This window comes from Ptychodera flava, chromosome 18 (assembly GCF_041260155.1).
Source record: "Ptychodera flava strain L36383 chromosome 18, AS_Pfla_20210202, whole genome shotgun sequence".
NCBI classification, from domain to species: Eukaryota; Metazoa; Hemichordata; class Enteropneusta; family Ptychoderidae; genus Ptychodera; species Ptychodera flava.
Genome location: NC_091945.1, coordinates 138,009 through 154,541, shown reverse-complemented (window position 1 = coordinate 154,541; position 16,533 = coordinate 138,009). Strand labels below are relative to the sequence as shown.

The following is a 16,533-nucleotide window of genomic DNA, read 5'->3' as shown; positions in this document are numbered from 1 at the left end:
GAACACAGTGAAGACCATGGCATTGATAAACTATAAAACATTTTTGTGAAATAAATTGGGACCCCCATATTTTGATGTAGGACTCCCATTTTCTAACACCAGGAGTCCCAGGGACTCTCAAAAGTTAAAAGTGATGTAAACCCTGTATATACTGTAACAGCGTTTCCGTTAACGCAAAATCCTGCGTATTTTACTCAAAATAGTCTGAAATACGCAAAAAAAATCATGACTGCGTAAACTAATACGCCTTGAGAAATGCTGCCACAGTGACACGGACGTACTTGGCTCACACTACATTGCCTCAACGTGGTTCAATGCAGGACAAAAATAGAACATATGCACCTGCTTGCAAGTGACATTTATCATGATATTGCAACATTTTAGACTTTAGCGGACGGCAACTCTTTATGAAACCTTGTATTTCATCATCACAAAGCATCATGTCAATCAGTTCTGTATAGACAATGACACTACAGATGCAAAAAATTCGAGAATCCATCGAGTCTACGTTGTTGGTAACACAATACAGTTAATCATGGTCATTAGGTCGCATGTTATTTGGAAAGTGTTTACGGGTGACGATTTACACTCTGTAGGGTTGCATCTTGAGAGGTCCCGCTGGACTTTGATCAGTATCTGCTTTTTGTTGGCCCTTTGAAAACACTAATTTCATTGTCAGAAAGTATTTTCTTTGAAACTTTGAACATGAAGTCATTAGGCTGCTCAACGATCATATACGAGACATGCATCACGCATCACGGCATTGCAAGCGTTCAGCCTACTATACCTTCAAGCCCCCCACGTTATTGTTTTTGTTAATAGAGCATGCGCATTAAAGGAAACCCCAAGTTCGACAGAAAAGACTGCCCAACTCACTTCAGATACCGATTCCCACCGACACCGTACGAGTTGTTGATACATTTTACGCAAATAAGAACCAAGTTGCGTAAAATCGTACGCAAGTTTTGAAATTGTAACGGACACGCTGTTATATAAATTAAAACTTATGAATATTTGCTGTAGTCAATAGGTTGAAATACTGGTTGCAGGCTGAAAAAACCTACCTGACCACTTGGACAAGTACTTTTCAAAACTACCCGTCCCAGGCCAAATTTCACTTGTCCGGGTCAGGCAGACAGGTAATATTTCGAGCCCTGATAAATCAACTCATAATTACAAGTACAGAAAACAACCAGTGAAGTGAAATGCTGATGCAGTGAGTAATATTGACATGAATCTGTGTCCAAAATAACCTACGAATTCAATTTACCATTTGGTTTGTGCGTAAGTACAACTGATGCTCTGTATGTGTCAGGATTAGAGTCAGAGGGTGTTCCAGCACTGTAAAGATATAGAGGTGGTGTCATTTATCAAGGACCTGGCTGGCTGCATTCTAATAGAGAGCCAGTGCTTGTAACAGTAGTTTGAAACAGTTGGGGCAGTCTCTATTATTTTCTGTTGCATTAAGAAGCATCCAATGTTTTTGCGCCCTTCATTGACAGAGCTTGAAAATTGAAAGAGGATTGAAAATACTAGATCAAGACATTTTACTGTCCGATATGAGCATTGAGGAGTATGTTTTTCACAACACCATCACAAGCATGTTCAAAGCTTAGTTTCCACAGAAAATAGCAAGTTTGTAAAGTTATGCTGAGCTGCATTGAATATCAGCACTTGCATTATTTTTTTGAATATTCTTGTCCTTCTCTACATGCATAGTATTGCAAAAAAAGTTCCAAAATAGACAATATGGAGTAATATTGTGCCTCACATTGCTTGACATGTGCAGTATATGCCTGTTTGTTGACCTGAAGGGTTTTTATTGTTTTTTTTTTTTTGTTCACATGCAAAAGATAACTGTCAAATAACCTTTTTTAAATTCATTGTTTGTTGCCATAGAAGAGTGATTCTCAGCTAGCTTTTGTGAGCTAGTTTCGTTTTGTGTGAATCTGTGTACACTGTATACCTTCAAAATAATGAAACCCTTATCCAAGCCGTGCTGCGTTACAATAAGTGTATTTCAGTTAGGTAATAAACCACACCCAGCAATGGTATACCATTCATGACATATGTGCATGTGTGATAGCATTTATGTGTATAAATGCAGTGAATTGATCAAAGTCTTGTGGTATACCCTTTGCTGAGATGGTTTATTGCTATGATATCATAATATTAAATTACTGGGGTTTATGTAGCACACTGAGATCAACTGTAGTGATTTAGCATGAGCTTTCAAAGACAAGTCTCCTTCATTAGATGCATCTGATGAAGGAGACTTTTCTTTGAAAGCTCATGCTACATCACTACAGTTGATCTCAGTGTGCTACATAAACCCCAGTAAATTACCAACTTAGATCAACATGGCTACCTGTTACATTTACATTCTATTAAATTGATATTCTGGCTTGAAAAGTCAAAAAGGGAATTTTTTCTCTCAATCGAAACTTGTACGTGTTCCAACCGTGCTGTATTGCGAATATAGCATGGTTATTTTCACATCTCGACCAATAAGATTGCAGTATTTGCCCTATGATACTGCCTGTCAACTGTCAACATCAAACATCAGTAATCAGAGTTTCAATGTAGGGTTAGATATTGTTTCCATAATTTACCCCTTTCACCATCATAGTTTCGCCCAAACCTATTGTTACCAACAGTTAGTGTGGACTTGTTTACAGGGAAGTAAGGGGAATAAGGATATGAACAGAAATATAAAGTATTACACCAATATCCATTCCAACTCAAAGAACACTGCACATGAAATTATCTCCTTGAAAGACTTGTCATCATGTTAGATTTCTAGGTTATGTTTACAAAAGTATTGTCAGTTTGATTACTTCAAAACTGCAATTTCAGAACGCTTTTCTTGTACATTTTATTAAACTAACTGTCACCGTTGTAAAATCTGCAGTTTTGAATAATAAAGTGCACAATCCTAGCTTCATAAATATTCTCTATTGGCAAAAATGTGTTTTCTTTGAACATGCACACTGACATTTTAGTACTGGTCTGTCATGCTTCCAGCAGCAGTTCTGAAAGGTTCTAAATTTATAAAGTCTGACCTTTGACTTCATTTGACCTTTGACTTCATATGTAATAAGTGTCGTAGTATGTTGTGCCTATGAAGCATTTCCTCCTCCTGTGCAAAACTGCAAACATTGAAATTACAGATGTCTTCCATTACAAATGCAGAAATTGAAGGGCAGTGTACCCTCTAATGTTCTCTGTGACTCAGGAAAAGTTTCAGTTGAATAGGAAATTATACATTGTGACTTGAGAAAATTTCATAAATTTTTCAATTGACTCAAAACTTTCCTGAAATCCCTTTATTGTTAGAGGGCACACTGTAGAATGGGATATCTAACCTTCTTTTGTCAGCATTAAAAATTCATAAATCACATTAGGAAACAAACTGACACACACAATTCAAAACATCAACTTGAGTGAAGGAGTGGTTAAACACAGTTTAAATAACTAACAATCTATTTTATTGGGATGATAACATGCCAAGACATGAACTATCTTGGATTGTCACACTTTTCTAATAATATTTACCGGTAATTTAGTAGATATCATCATGCCTATGTCATTCTTTATCACAGTTCAGGAAATCTGTTCATTGATCCAGTACTGTTATGTCTCACTCAAAATTGTCCAATATTAAATTTATTGTCAACCAAACCTCTAAGAGCAGACTGAAGTGCATAAGCTGAACAGACTCAAGAAGCATTCTGCAGAAATGTGCAGCAATATCGCTCACTGACAGAGATGTTCAATTGTTATATTGCTGCTAAGACAATGTCTTTGTTGTTAAGAGTTTTCAAAAGTGATGTGTGTAAGTGTTGAATTATCAAGATGTTTAAATATGTGAAGTTTACAAATGTTAGGCACATAACATTTCTAATACCACAGCCAATCAAATGCTTAGGTTTCCAGTTAATGTATTATTTATTGTCTGGGGCCAGAGTTTTGCAGTTCAGAAAATAAACCCTGGCTTTAGCCAATCAGATGGCTGGATTCAGACAAGGCCTTATACATTAAAAGGAATTCTTAATTAATTTTTAGTTTGTCATTACCCTTTGAATGTATGCCTGCGCATAAATAATATATCAAAATTGAATGTACTTGATATGAATTATACAGACCAGCAACAGAGGAAGAAGTGAAAGAAGAAGAGACCAAGAAAATTCAAGATAATGAAGAGGACAAGGAAGATAAGGAAGACGTGAAGGTTCAAGAAAGGTAAGACTTATTTGAGGAAACAAACAAACACACACATTTCAAAACTTCAACTTGAGGGAAGGAGTGTTAACACAGTTTAAATAACTAACAATCTATTTTATGCGTGATTTCTAAAACAGTAGCAATAACTGTAATTGTAAGTAAAAACAATATGAAATTATGTCATAAGCATGTATTGTGTTTGACTTGCCTAATTGTCAATGAAAGATTCAACAATACTTTGATGATAGTTTCATAATTATATATTTGAAAAAATACGTTGAATTCTTGTTGTTTAAACTGATGCAAAAAAAAGAGAGGCTTAAAGCAGGAATATTTGAATGTTTGGAGGTTTAGTGATGTTACTCCTTCCCTCACCTATGACAAATACTCCTGTATCTACTCAGCCAAGGCGGAGGGTTAGACTGTGGGTGACTCAGTGGATGCTTGTGCCAGCCTAGCCGTCCTAATGCAATGGATGCGTATGAGATTCTGTGCCTAAGTTCCTGTGCCTAAGTGTCAGATCATGGCCTAACCCATCAGAATATCACAGACAATCTTGCCCTTTGCTCAATAAAAATGTGGATTGTTTCACCAAAGTGGATGACTTTAGATCATATCTAAGAACCAGCAGAGTTTACGTGGACGTCTGGACAGCCAGAATGAATTGCACAGCCTTAAAGTCTATGTGAACATTGATGACAGCGCAAGTGCATTGCACAGTGTACTGTGTTACTCTAATGATATGAACTGCATTGATGTGACGGACCAGACTATTTCATAATTAGACTTTGAAGACAACCTGACCTTTGATCTATGCTGATTTCGAGTTGGACTTTTTACAACTGAGCTGTGTGCTGATTTCAGTCCGGACTTGTTACAACTGAGCTGTGTGCTGATTTCAAGTTGGACTTATTACAACTAAGCGCTATGCTGATTTGAATATGGACTTGTTACAACTGAGCTGTGTGCTGATTTCAGTCCGGACTTGTTACAACTGAGCTGTGTGCTGATTTCAAGTTGGACTTGTTACAACTAAGCGCTATGCTAATTTGAATACGGACTTGTTACAACTATGTCATCAGATACCTTCTGACAATCCAATGAAACCCTGCCAAGTGATGGAAAGGAAATTTTCATTTTTGAACTTTAACTGCTACAAAACTACATAATGAAGGATTCATCTTGAATCTAATGACTCCATGGCTACCATCAGACATGCTTACAGATTGCCTGCAACTGAATTGAAACTTACCATGATATTTGGAAACCAGTGCCTGACATTGCCTGACAACAGTACCCATGATATACTGTAGCAACTAAAGACTGCCACACCCTGATATTAAAGACTGTCACACCATGATATCGTAATAAAGACTGTCACACTATCATTCTACGACCAAAGACTGTCACAAGATCATCAACAACTGTTGCTACCACTGAACTTCATCAATGCTAAAACATTGCAACCAGATAAATCGAAATTGACACTTTATCGTGTAGCTGTGGACTGCTATGACTTGACTCTGCCAAGCACATATGCATTCATGTGAAATGTGAAGTCTGGTGAAAGAAGAGAATATAACAACAAATTACTGCAAAAATTTGTGTGACATCAGACTGAACAGTAAAGCTGTATCACCAGGAAATCCTTTGAGATGTGCATCCAACAGCCATCATCAAAATAACGGACAGAAAAAGTGAAAGCTTTCAGTATAGATTACAGAAGATGGCTGGTGTCCTGTGGTCATCATAGACTAGTCACCATGGAGGACATGACAATACTGTACCACACATTTTCATCAACAGAAATGTGTGTTGCAACAGAACTGTAATTTGTGAGTCGTCATAACCTGGTAATGAACAATGAAACCCTCATCAAAAGTGACATAAACATTGTTCGCACTGAGAAACCTGATGAGTACAGCTGTTACGTGAGACTAGCAGTGATATGAACTTGAATTCTATTTTTATGCGGATGTACAGTGACTCCTGAACTTTGTTAGTCTGTGACAATGGAATATGAACTTTGTCAGTCTGTGACTGGACTATGAACTGTATGAACTGTGTGTTACAACAATGACTGTGGACTGTGATCATGGCACTGTGCTTTGGTGCATAAGTTACAACGGTGAAAACAAAGCAAGGGCATCATCTATTTTCGGTTTACTACTATTTCGGTCTGTCAAGAAATAATGATAAGCAGCCCCGCCCCCCTACTGTCAATCATCTGTAGTGGACCATAGAAACCAGCTGATGTCTTGAAGCTAACAGCAACAGAATAGGTTGGGTAGCGTACATAATGGTGGTTTAGTAAACAACTGGTTGTCAACTTAAAAAAAAGAAATTGGGAGGAAAAAAGCAATATTGTTTCATGTTTATGCAAATTAATGGGGTTTTCTCGCTTCTATGGAGACTAACATGATTGGTAAGAACATAAGGTCAGCAGAAGATGATAATTTTAGATTAAAATGTTTTATTAGCTTTTCCTAAAAGTTCATATTCAACTAGATTAAGCCTTGTCAAAACCATGTGCCCTTTGTGTACACACATAATACATTCCCTGCACTGGTACACATCCCAATATCATCATACATCTTATACACACCCTGTAACACTAACATCTGGTCATTTCTAGGTACATTGCATATCACATACCAAGCAGACAGTGGCACATCAAACAGGAACCATGTCAGATACAGATTATAAAATGATTCTATCACCTTGTCATCCGAAAGAGCAAAGACCCTTCCCTTTTTTGAGCACAAATATCTGGTGTTGCATGAAAAAAATAGTGGTTTGACAGAAATTTCACCAACTTTGGAGATAATGCCAAGTTTGTACAACCATGATATTGCAGACTAACCAGAGGAACAGTGCTTTGAGATTACACTAGTCAGTGGTCAAATGTTAAACCCTGGATTAATAGGTGGTCACATTGAACTGCATTTCGTAATTTACAGGTCTAGAAACTTTGTAACATGTTTAGGGTTTCCATATTACAGTGTAGCATCATCTTCTGCTGATGTGTGTGGTCACAGACTTGTGCAATGGGCCTGCACAGATTCCCATAAACCCTTGCTTACTTTGTTTATCTCCTTTTTATCAACAGGAAACCAAAGCAGCTGATCCATGGAGATCTGTCTCACCAAGTAAATTGACCAAACATCGGAAAATGATTTCAATCACATGTGAGTCTGTCCTATCTGTGTCATCAGCCATTTGTATAATCAACTCTTTAGTCTTATTTTTCAAATTAATTGTCTGACTGGCTTTCCACTAGAGACCATTTGCCATCAGCTTCACTGACCTTTGCCTATGTGTTTCAACCACTGTTTTGTAAGAAACTTACTGACATGTGGATACAGTGATATTTCATCTCTGATATGAAAACCAATGTAGCATACATCAGGGCAATGAGCAAAACCTGAAATTGAAATGGACCACACATAAATGGAACCATGTGCTGAAATATTGAAAGAAACATGTGTTTTCCTGTTTGCAGATTAATCCACATTTATCCACATGTAGTTTGTATTGTTGTAACACAGTGTCTTTCACATCATTTTCTACCAAACACTGTAATTGTCAAGAGTGCTACATATCTTATTTAACCCTAATCCTGCCAGATAGTATCACTGCCCAATATGCTGAGTCAGTAAAAAGTGATATTGAGCCAAATCTGTATTTTCACCTACTTGGCTTGATATGGTACAGCAGGTTTGATTGGTATAACTCATATTTACAGTAATAGGCACGGTCTCTATATTGAGGGACCATCCCTCTATAGAGAGACTGTGATATAGGTATTCACAGGCCTTCAAATATTCAAGTTTTTGCTGAAGTACAATGTACGGGACCTGTTATGCCCCATCGGTTTGAACCAACTTGACCTGATGGTGACATATTTATTTTATTTATTGAAGTTTATTTCAGACAGTGTTTCCAAAGAAGCGTTATACAAACAAAGGGAAAGAAATACTGAAATGATAAGAAAAATACTGAAAAAATAATTTGAGACAATGAGAGAGAGAGTTAAATTGTATTCACCTTCTTCCTCCAGAAATTGAAAATCTTACTCGTGAACCTTGCATGATAAAGAGTTGAATCAGATGTGGAGATAGCAATGTTACCATTTATGGTTCTTTTTCAGTTTGTTCTTGTCAGTTAATAGTCTCCTCAATACATTTGACCAACTGCCGTAGAAGATCATGTTCAAATCTCTCAAAGCATGTTGTCTAACAAAGGCAGCATTTCATGAAGTGTCTTTTCTAACACAGAAAGCATGTCACATTATTCATTACAGCAAGAAGGGAGGAAAGCAAGAAGGAAGAGTCAGGTGAGGGGTCAGAGGTCAAAACAGAACCTGGAGCAAGGAAGAGAAGATGGGGCAGCAAGACCGGAAAGAATTCAACAAGCAATAAAAGACCGGCATTATCAATAAGTACAGAGTCACTGAAGGTAAATGCCTTTGTCATTTTTCTGTCACGTAAACCAAGTTATAACTGAAATTCCTGAATTAGTGTTGTTCGTTTGATATAAACTTTAACCCTTTTCCTGCCAGACAGTATTAAGACTATTACTTCCCCATCAGCCAAGTCAGTAAAAAGTGGTATTGAGCCAAAACATGACGTATTTTCACATCCTTGGCTTGGTATGTTATAGCATCTTTAGTCCAAAAAAATCAAGTTTACAGAATTTATGTTTTCAACAGTCTTCAAATGTACAGTATTATGTTAAAATACACCATATGGAATATGTTGTGTTTCATTAATTTTAACCATCTTGACCTGATGGTGAAATATGGACTTGGCAGGAAAAGGGTTAATGCTATTAATTAGCTGAGAAATGATGTGCATGAGTTGTCAAGTATTGGCACTTCTAAATATAAATTTGTGATTTACATAAATGTTCATTGCCTGCACATACAACAAACTTGTGTGGGCAAGACCTTTCATTTGCACCACTGTGTAGAGTAAGTACAAATCTTATGCTGATGGAAAAGGGAGGCATCTGTAGACCAGTGGTTAGGGTACCGGACTCACTATCAGAGGATGGTGAGTTTCAGACCCGGTAGATCCAGAGTAACAGATTTACTGTCAGAGGATGGTGAGTTCAAGTCTGTAACATAGTGCTCCATTCAGGTAGTGGGTAATGGGTACCTCATCCTCTAAGGCCAAATAAAAATATGTGCTGTTCCGATTACCCGACCTACCCCAATTTTATCCCCCCGACCCTAGACTTTTTAGAGCTTCGTAAACCCGGAAGTAAAAATAATGATATGAAAAAACGTGAAACGCATGAAATTACAGCTAGTTTTCAATCGGGTTCGAACCCACAACATACAGCATCAGTCGCCTAGCATGAAACTAATTTTAGTTCGATTTTGATAATTATTGATCTACTTCAATAAAATGATGTTGAAACGATACCACGCGTAAATTTCCGTACGCTGATTTTGCATATGAAAGCCTATCAGCAAGTTGAGAGTTACGTTCACAAAAGTTCGTTGCCCTAGCCCGATAAGGTTTCTGTGTCACATCATCTCTGCACGATCGAGAAAAGGAGACAAACTGAAGGTTTTATGCATTATATGAATGTCCATAACATTGAAAATAATTCTGATAGCAAAATTGACACGAACATTGGACTTTATATTGGACTCTACTGGTACAGAAACGTGCTCAGTGCAGACTGAACAAGCATTGAAGCAAGCTGTAGTGTCACTGTCAATGGGCACATGGGCCCGGTTTTTGAATTCAGTGAACAGACACTGACTCATTTTTCAGAGCAAATAAACCCTAAAATTAACTGTCGGTGACAACCAACCTTTCTGTTTGTTATTTTCCCCATTCTAAAATGACTGAAAAAAGCAACTGGAGCAAATCTGACATCGAGAAAAACTCAACTCCGCATTCAAATCAAAACAGGGATCTGACCCTCTAAGTTGTTCGTTTTAGCTCTACTTAGTCTGCGCACAAAACTACAAGACCAGCTAGGTCACTACAAAAACACAGCTCACTGGTTTGCAAAGGACAATGTTGATCCAAACTTACAGTAGTGAGGGATGATATACGCACAGTAAAAACGTGACAAACAAGCACATTATTTTTTTCAGAAGCTACAAAACATTCTTTTATAACTACAATAGATTTTTTTCTTGGCTTGTGTAGTGCAGACAGTTCAGTAAAAATGAGAATATCCCTTGAAGGTACAATGGGAATGGCTGACTGTTGTTAATTTTGATGTTTGAATGTACATTAAGCCCTATGAAAGCAAACTTACAGAATGATGGCAAACAAACATACAGAATATTTAAGCATGAGGGAATATGCTACAATTTTTAGGGATATTAAAACTTATGAATATTAATGAGCCGTCCGCCACTCTTGGAAGCCCTATACATTCACAACAGTGACACCCAAATTTGTTGACTTTGAAAAAATCTTATAGAGGATGGTGTTTGGAGCCAGCAGCTTGGATTGTGTAAGCAAGTGATTTATGGCTTGTAGCATGTATATCACAAGTGATTTCACTGCAACATTAAAACTTACATAAGATGTCCTCAATGTTTCAGTTAAATCCCCCCAAAATTTTAAAATCCCCCTGAAAAATTCCAGGAGAGGGGGACCAATCGCCCCTGGTATAGTATCCTAGATGAAACACTGCCTTGATGACCGTAAATATTGTGTTGTGTCAGTTCTTACAAGTCAGACTTACCTGTGGATAAACAGTTCACTTTCCTGTCAAATAATTGTAATTTAGCCATATCAATTACCGTGGCAGTCTAATAAACCACAAATTTCAATTCTACTGATGAATATTTTATTTTAATAAATTGGTATTCAATTTGAGTGCGTTTCATGAGGAAATTGTTCACTGTTAGTTTGTTTTGAACGCGTACAAAATGCACATTGGAAATGAAAAAAAAATGAAAAAAAAAAAATTTCCCTACCTACCTACCCTATTTTTGAAAACCATGTAATCGGAACAGCACAATTTTTTTTTTTTGGCCTAATTTGGCTGATGCCTGCTGGATGATGTACTTACTAAAAAAAACTAAAAAGTTGTCTAGTGTAAAAAGATATATAGAAACATCACAAAGTACCATCTGTGACCCATAGTTATACATTGAATGATAATTTGTTAATTTGTCAGCAATATTGTCATAATTTTTCAAAGTTTTGTAAAAATTGTCGTGTGTATTGGAAATTTATGATTGTGATAACTTTATTTAAAATGCTTGAATTTGATAAAATTTGACATGAGTACAGCAAGTTTAGCATTAACCTTTGGTTGTTTACAGGCAATCATACCAGACATCAAAACATCACAGATGGATGCTGTGACTGTAGACTTAGCTACAGAAGATACTCACATGTCTGATCTTGAAGAGAACCCTCCACATTCCCCGGCAGCTGAGGAGATCAAAATAAGAAGAACAGTAACTCAAGTAGTGCCGTCTGTACCCACAGAGGATGACAATGATGACTCACAGTCATCTCAACAACAAAAATCACCATCATATGAGAAAAGTACCACACAACAGGATGATGATGTAGAACCAATGGATGTTGGTGCTACTGAACAAAAGAAAGGTACATTATTAATCAGAGTAAATATACAGTACATACCAAGATAAGCTTTCCCTCATAGTGCTGACTAAGTACTAGCCCAGTTTTATGAAGGAGCTTGCAATCATATCAAGTCAAAAATTATACAATGTCTGTGTATCTCATGACTTGAAGAATGTCAGGGTTAGCTTTGCAGAGGAACCACTTGAAACATCATCGGTGTTCAAGAATGTTGCTCTTTTCCCTGTAGTATCTGAAGTGTATCTAATGTAATGATTTTTCTCTGAGAACTGTTGAATATGTAGGTCCTTTTATAAAACTCAGTCATTGGTTGGACCATAATCATGAAAGTTTGGTAAGAGTAATATCAACTGTTGTGGTTCATACCATCAATGCAATTAATTGAACCTCTATTCTGCCAAGCCTGTCACTTGCACATATGCCAAGTCTGTAAAAAGTGGTATCTTGCCTAAACTTGTTTGTGTCATGGTATGTCAGGTAAAGCTAGTTAAAATCATGTTTACATTACGATACAATACAATACAATAAGAAATTTGTACAGCATCCAGTATATATCAAAATGTTCACTTGGTGCTTTGCAAAGTGTCACATAGGTACGCTTTCTCAAAAAAGTAGGTTTTCAGTCTGGATTTGAAAACTTCAGTACTTGATGCAGAATGAATATAACTTGGCAGTCCATTAATCTCTATTCAGGGATCTTAAAATATTCATGTGTTTGTCAAGAATTCTACATATGGGATATGTCAATCCTTACTGGTTTGAACCAACTTGAACTGATGGTGACTTTGAACTTAGACTGGATAAGGGTTAACCAGATGCATGTTCCTGCTATATTCACATCATGATAGTCTATGGTCACTGGCCAAAGTTGGACTGATTCTTTTGATATTAATTTGCTATTTTGGTGCCATTCAACGTCATACTGACATTTATTCCATCAGTGACAACACCCAAGGTGATACGTCGTCCATCGTCCAACCTTCCAGTGGATGAACCAGTCACAATGGGAGATAAACCAAGCCCTGCCAGAATGCCAATCAGTAAGATAGTACACGTGATGAATCTAGTCAGGCCATTCACCATAACACAGCTGAAAGAGTTACTTGGTAGAACTGGTACTATGGTAGAAGATGGATTCTGGATTGATAAAATTAAATCTCACTGCTTTGTAACTGTAAGTTTCTTTTCCAGTATCAAGACTTTTATTCTTCATTTAGACGGACTTTATTCCACTTTCCCAACTGGGTTTGAATTTACAATATGACGTTGAATTTTGTTGAAAGTATGGCAAATTTTCAATAACCTTTGATAAGTGATACAAGTCAGTGTTATTAATATTATAGATGGTGATCTTTACTGTAGAAATATCAGCTTTATACCAACCATTGTGTGTTTCAAACTCAAGTCGAATGATTTTAGATATTGGTGGGTTGTTAAATATTCAACATTTCATCTGATAAAAGAGAAATGACTGATGGTGTGTGTGCGAGTATTTTTCTTTCACAAGGAGGCAACTCAAAACATGTATCTTGATAGTTCCATCATTGTGTTCAACACTACCATGCCACAAACCTACTTCAGAGTTGTCACATCATTGTATTCAACACTACCATGCCACAAACCTACTTCAGAGTTGTCTTAAAGCACTATTTACTCTTTCATAATCAGCTGATATATATCAGAAGTAGATGACAATACGTTTATGTATATGTTATTGTTTCACACAGTATGAGCAGAGGAGGATGCAATCACAACACGTGAAGCTCTCCATGGTACCAAGTGGCCATCCAGTAACCCAAAGAATCTCATCGTAGAATACGCCCAACAATCTGAGGTAAGTTCAGGTGATTTTAAACCATCCTAAGTTTGATAATCTGAAACTGCATATTCCAAAACTTGTAACATCATTTTCCCTGTCAAAATCTATGCTAGAAATCTGTAAAAATTTGGAATGTATGAAATTTTTGTTATGCCTTGGAACTTTCTGAAGGAAAAATACCAGTTGCCACCATTTTCACAGTTCAGCACATCAACTCACCTATTGCAAAACATGAAAATGACCTTTATAGTTGATTACAAAGAGTGGCATGGTGAATGAAAGTTGGTCTGGAATGCTACTGATCAATATACATGAAGGGAATGTTGAAAGAAATGTTGAGGTCAGTTACAGCCAAAATTGGGATAATAAAGATTGATCAATTGATTGTTTGTTTGTATTAATACATTTCTACTGTACAGATTGACAGGCAGAAGGGCATCACAGACAGAACAGAGGTCAAAGTTGAAGAAAAGCCAGGCATGGTGAGCAGAGAACGTAGAGACTCTCAGAGAGACAGGGACAGAGAGAGAAGGGAAAGAGAGAGAGAAAGAGAGAGAGGAAGAGACAGGGACAGAGATCAGGATAGAATGAAACGAAGAGAGAGAAGTACATCAAGAGAAAATAAAAGGAGAGAACGAGAAAGAGGAGATAAACAACAGAGAGAGGTGAAAAGTAAGTATTACAGGCATTGTCTTGCAAATCAGAATGAACAAGATAAGATAATGTGATGATGTTGCTTCAATCACTAAATGACTTTTAATATTTCTGTCTTCTATCACAGAAGAGGCAGAACCAGAGGAACCTCCAGCCAAGCTACTTGATGACTTGTTCCGTAAAACCAAAGCCACACCATGCATTTATTGGCTACCTTTAACACAGCAAGAGGTAGGTTTCTTTGATGGAGAGTGAGTGTCTTCCGTAACAATGAATCCTACAAACTTACCTTCCAAGTTTGTCAAGTTTCTCTACTTTATGTGTGGTAATACGTAAAAATCCTTTCCTATCCTTGTATCCGTCAAAATATCTGGAATTATTGTTTGAATATGTAGTAAACCAGAAAGACATAGTGTACTTTAGATTTTATGTACAGTACATTTGACATGTGGAAAGTGAGGGCAGGATTGTAGGGTATGAACCAAGAGATACTGTAGGAAACTCATCTTTTAAAATATCTCATGTTTATATCTTTTCCAAAACTTATTGATAATCCATTTCACAGTTTATGTTTTTACATATGATAGGATTGTAAACAACTGTTTACATATGATAGGGTTGTAAACAAAATATGGCCCTGTAAAGAAGGAGGGCTTGGTGAGTGACATAGTGGATGAGTAGCATATCCACTACGTCCATCCACTGAGCCCTTGTCCATGCATGGCTGTGTTTCATGTGTCATCATATCGTTATACATCTTCCTCAGTAAACCACTCATATCATGTCATGTACAGTTAATATTGAGGCTTTGAAGACATACGACATAACTTCAGCACACAATGAGTGAAATAGAATTTTCACAAAAATTCACACACAGCAATATTTGGCACCACAATAGCAGAGCACCATCTTAATGCCTCCTGTGTGTGATTACAAACTTTCAACATGAATTTATTTAGTTACAATTGTTGTTGATTATTATTTATTTAACATATGATTGAATGTTTTATAGAAAGTCCTTTACAACTTCTACAATGCACCATAAATTTTGTGTTTGTGTCGGATAAATTGACAGGTCAGAGGTCAAATATCATACTGTGTGGCCCACTTTGGAAATTCTTGTTCTGTGCAAATATGGAAAGTTATTGAATGCTAGAACACCATGGGTTAAGCAACAGGTTTATAATAATGATGTTATGTTTGACTCCGTAACTTTCTATGATAGAAAATATCCATGAAATGTTCGTGATTGTTGACAAATCTGATAAAATTGTCCTTGTACATTTTTGTTTCAATTGAGTGAAAATTAGTGTTTTGGTAAATTTGTGACATTTCTTGCTGCTAGATAGACAAACTGTCCAGCCTTATTTTCAACAATTTAAAAAAATGAATGATGTATGTATTATTATACCCAAAAAGGTTCATCATTAGATCGTATTGATGTATTTATTTTCTGAACAGATTGCCGTCAAAGAAAAGGAAAGACTGGAAAGAAACAAACAGAGAGAAGAGAGACGGAAAAAGATTGAACAGGAAAGACAGGAGGAAGAAGAGAGAAGGGAAAAAGAAAGACAGAAACGTCGTCAAGAGCAAAGACGAAGCAGATCAAGATCACGTGACAGACGGCGGAGATAGAAACATTTTCATTCGCTCTGTCTCTTAATTCCAGGGTTTTTCATGATTCATGTTTTTTTAAACAACAAGAAAGACTGTACAGAATTACACAAACATTTCTCTCTAGTTTTGCCTCTTTAGTAGTGTTTAGTCATTTTTTTTGTTTTATCATAAATCGTCTTTTGTTGTGGTTTGTCTTTACCAGCACTTGATAATAAGATGAAGGACTTTCACAGTGTTTTCAAGACAGAGAGACCACCTTGGTGAATATTACCAGTGTGATCTTACATTACTCAAGACAAAAAAAGAAAAGAAATTACTTCACCAGATTGATGTGCATGTACCTGTCAATACTTAGGTTGCTGAAATCCAGATAAACATTGTATTATGTCCTTTTTCCTTCATTTCAATATTTAGCAAAGTCATTCCAAACAGCAGTATGCAAGAATACTCTCAGTATGCCATGGTAGCCCACAGTTTATGTGTCTTGAAATATGTTACCAGCATGATACAGTGGTATAACAATACAGTAACACAGGGTCTCCCCACATAGGCTTTCAGCAATATCAAAGTAGTGACTGATGCAACTTAAATGTAGATGATCTAGACTCTGCCAGAAAGAAAGCCAAA

General features: G+C 36.7%; 1 protein-coding gene across 1 annotated transcript in view; it reads left to right on the top strand.

Moving 5' to 3' along the window:
* The window catches only part of LOC139117864 (apoptotic chromatin condensation inducer in the nucleus-like), a 29,655-nt gene extending 13,452 nt beyond the window's left edge, over positions 1–16,203 (top strand). Inside the window, exons 6-14 of the mRNA XM_070681098.1 lie at positions 4,144–4,241; positions 7,332–7,412; positions 8,528–8,682; positions 11,528–11,819; positions 12,758–13,006; positions 13,550–13,650; positions 14,055–14,307; positions 14,417–14,520; positions 15,751–16,203. Of these exons, the coding sequence (XP_070537199.1) occupies positions 4,144–4,241; positions 7,332–7,412; positions 8,528–8,682; positions 11,528–11,819; positions 12,758–13,006; positions 13,550–13,650; positions 14,055–14,307; positions 14,417–14,520; positions 15,751–15,924 (1,507 nt within the window). The 3' untranslated portion in view covers positions 15,925–16,203. The remainder of the gene's footprint in view (positions 1–4,143; positions 4,242–7,331; positions 7,413–8,527; positions 8,683–11,527; positions 11,820–12,757; positions 13,007–13,549; positions 13,651–14,054; positions 14,308–14,416; positions 14,521–15,750) is intronic.
* Positions 16,204–16,533: the final 330 nt, after the last annotated feature.